The following is a 1,525-nucleotide window of genomic DNA, read 5'->3' as shown; positions in this document are numbered from 1 at the left end:
GTACGTAACAGAGTTGACATATCGGGCTGTATCATACACTTTTTCCTGATAAAAAGTAAAAATAATATGTAGCTAATGTTTGACAAACAGCAAATTATCAAAGTTTAACATATTTTCAAAAAAATTATGGTAAATTAACACTTTTTTCTTTCATTTTTCAAAGTGCGAAATATATCTCCAATTAAATCACCTATCTGCGCTTTTGGAGGATAAATCTGCCAAAATTTTCAGTAAGATGATTTTATTTTTAAGTCAACAGGTTTATTTAGTTGAATATAGATTTTTTTCCCCCTTCTTGCCTGCATTCTCCAGTTCCACCATCCAGTCTAGTGGTGGCAGTAATGCACTAACAGTCTGCCAACCGCCATTAAAACAAAAGAAGAAGAAGAAGAAGAAGAAGAAGAAGAAGAAGAAGAAGAAGAAGAAGAAGAAGAGTGCACATTTAACAGATTAGTTTAATTCAGAGCTGTATTGAGCTGTAACAGCTCAGTAAATGCTGGTGAGATGTGGAGACAGCAGGTAAAAACAGAGGAAGAAGAGAAGTCGGAGGATTTTAGATCTGTTGATCAGAAACAGACAAAAAACACGACGGAGTTTCGTATAGAAGCTTTTTACAGTGTCAGCCATCAGCTGCAGACATCAGGTTTGTTTTTATTCTGTTGATTGTGATGATTTTACAGTTAAGCAGCAGTTTTCTGTTAGCTAATAGTTAGCTTCTTTGGTGTAGCGCCCTGTGTGAACAGCTTAGCTTGCTATTATAACTTGTGCAACTCGTCAGCTGGCTGTCTTAAAGGATCTGGAAGTGACTGAATGACGTCACCGTCTCATTTGTCTATCAGGTCATGAACTAATAACTCTGAGCTAAACTCTGGAGACAAAAAGTCAGTAAAAATACTTAAAATGTGTTTTGCATGAAGTAATTTCATGAATTTATTCAGCATTAGATCATAGATGCACTGTCAAAGCTGGATCTAGACATTTGGGGGCCCGGCCTAAGGAAGAATTGTTTTGGGGGCCCTACTTCACCATAAGTAGGCTGTAAAAGATGCACAAAACCAAATACTGTATTTAATTATAAACCTGGTGCATTCATTTTTACCCTTTAAAGGGCTAATATTATGTGTTTCTCAGGCATACATTTAAATACTATACCATAATAAAGTATCTATGTCACCTTTAGCTGTTATTAAAATGCAGTTTTTAAGTTTAAATAGAAAATAAACTTATCTTCTCATCACTTCCTCTTCTAAACACCTTGAAATTAGCCTCTGTCTCTTTAAGAACTACCTTCCACTTCTGTCTTGTCAATTTCAGTGAGGGAGGGGGGGGTCGCACAGGGGTGCTGTTTCGCCCGTGCGCTATGATGCAGTTTACTTGGCATCTGAAAATACATTTCCTCTAAGGTATTTGAATTTGAAAAGAGCTTCACTGAGTGAGAAGTAGTGGATCTCAGCAGACTATTTGTTTCACTTTCACTCGTTTGCTTTGTTACTGCCGAGAGCCTGCAGGAGTCATGGGCGGGGGG

At 37.4% G+C, this 1,525-nt stretch overlaps 1 protein-coding gene across 1 annotated transcript in view; it reads left to right on the top strand.

The window, feature by feature from the left end:
* The first annotated feature begins 402 nt into the window (after positions 1-402).
* LOC106533261 (B-cell lymphoma 6 protein homolog) overlaps positions 403-1,525 on the top strand; it is a 23,010-nt gene continuing 21,887 nt past the window's right edge. Inside the window, exon 1 of the mRNA XM_014029500.1 lies at positions 403-643. Coding sequence (XP_013884954.1) covers positions 505-643 — 139 coding nt within the window. The 5' untranslated portion in view covers positions 403-504. The remainder of the gene's footprint in view (positions 644-1,525) is intronic.

Source organism: Austrofundulus limnaeus, unplaced genomic scaffold (assembly GCF_001266775.1).
Source record: "Austrofundulus limnaeus strain Quisiro unplaced genomic scaffold, Austrofundulus_limnaeus-1.0 Scaffold915, whole genome shotgun sequence".
NCBI classification, from domain to species: domain Eukaryota; kingdom Metazoa; phylum Chordata; class Actinopteri; order Cyprinodontiformes; family Rivulidae; genus Austrofundulus; species Austrofundulus limnaeus.
This window is presented reverse-complemented; position numbering and strand designations above follow the sequence as displayed.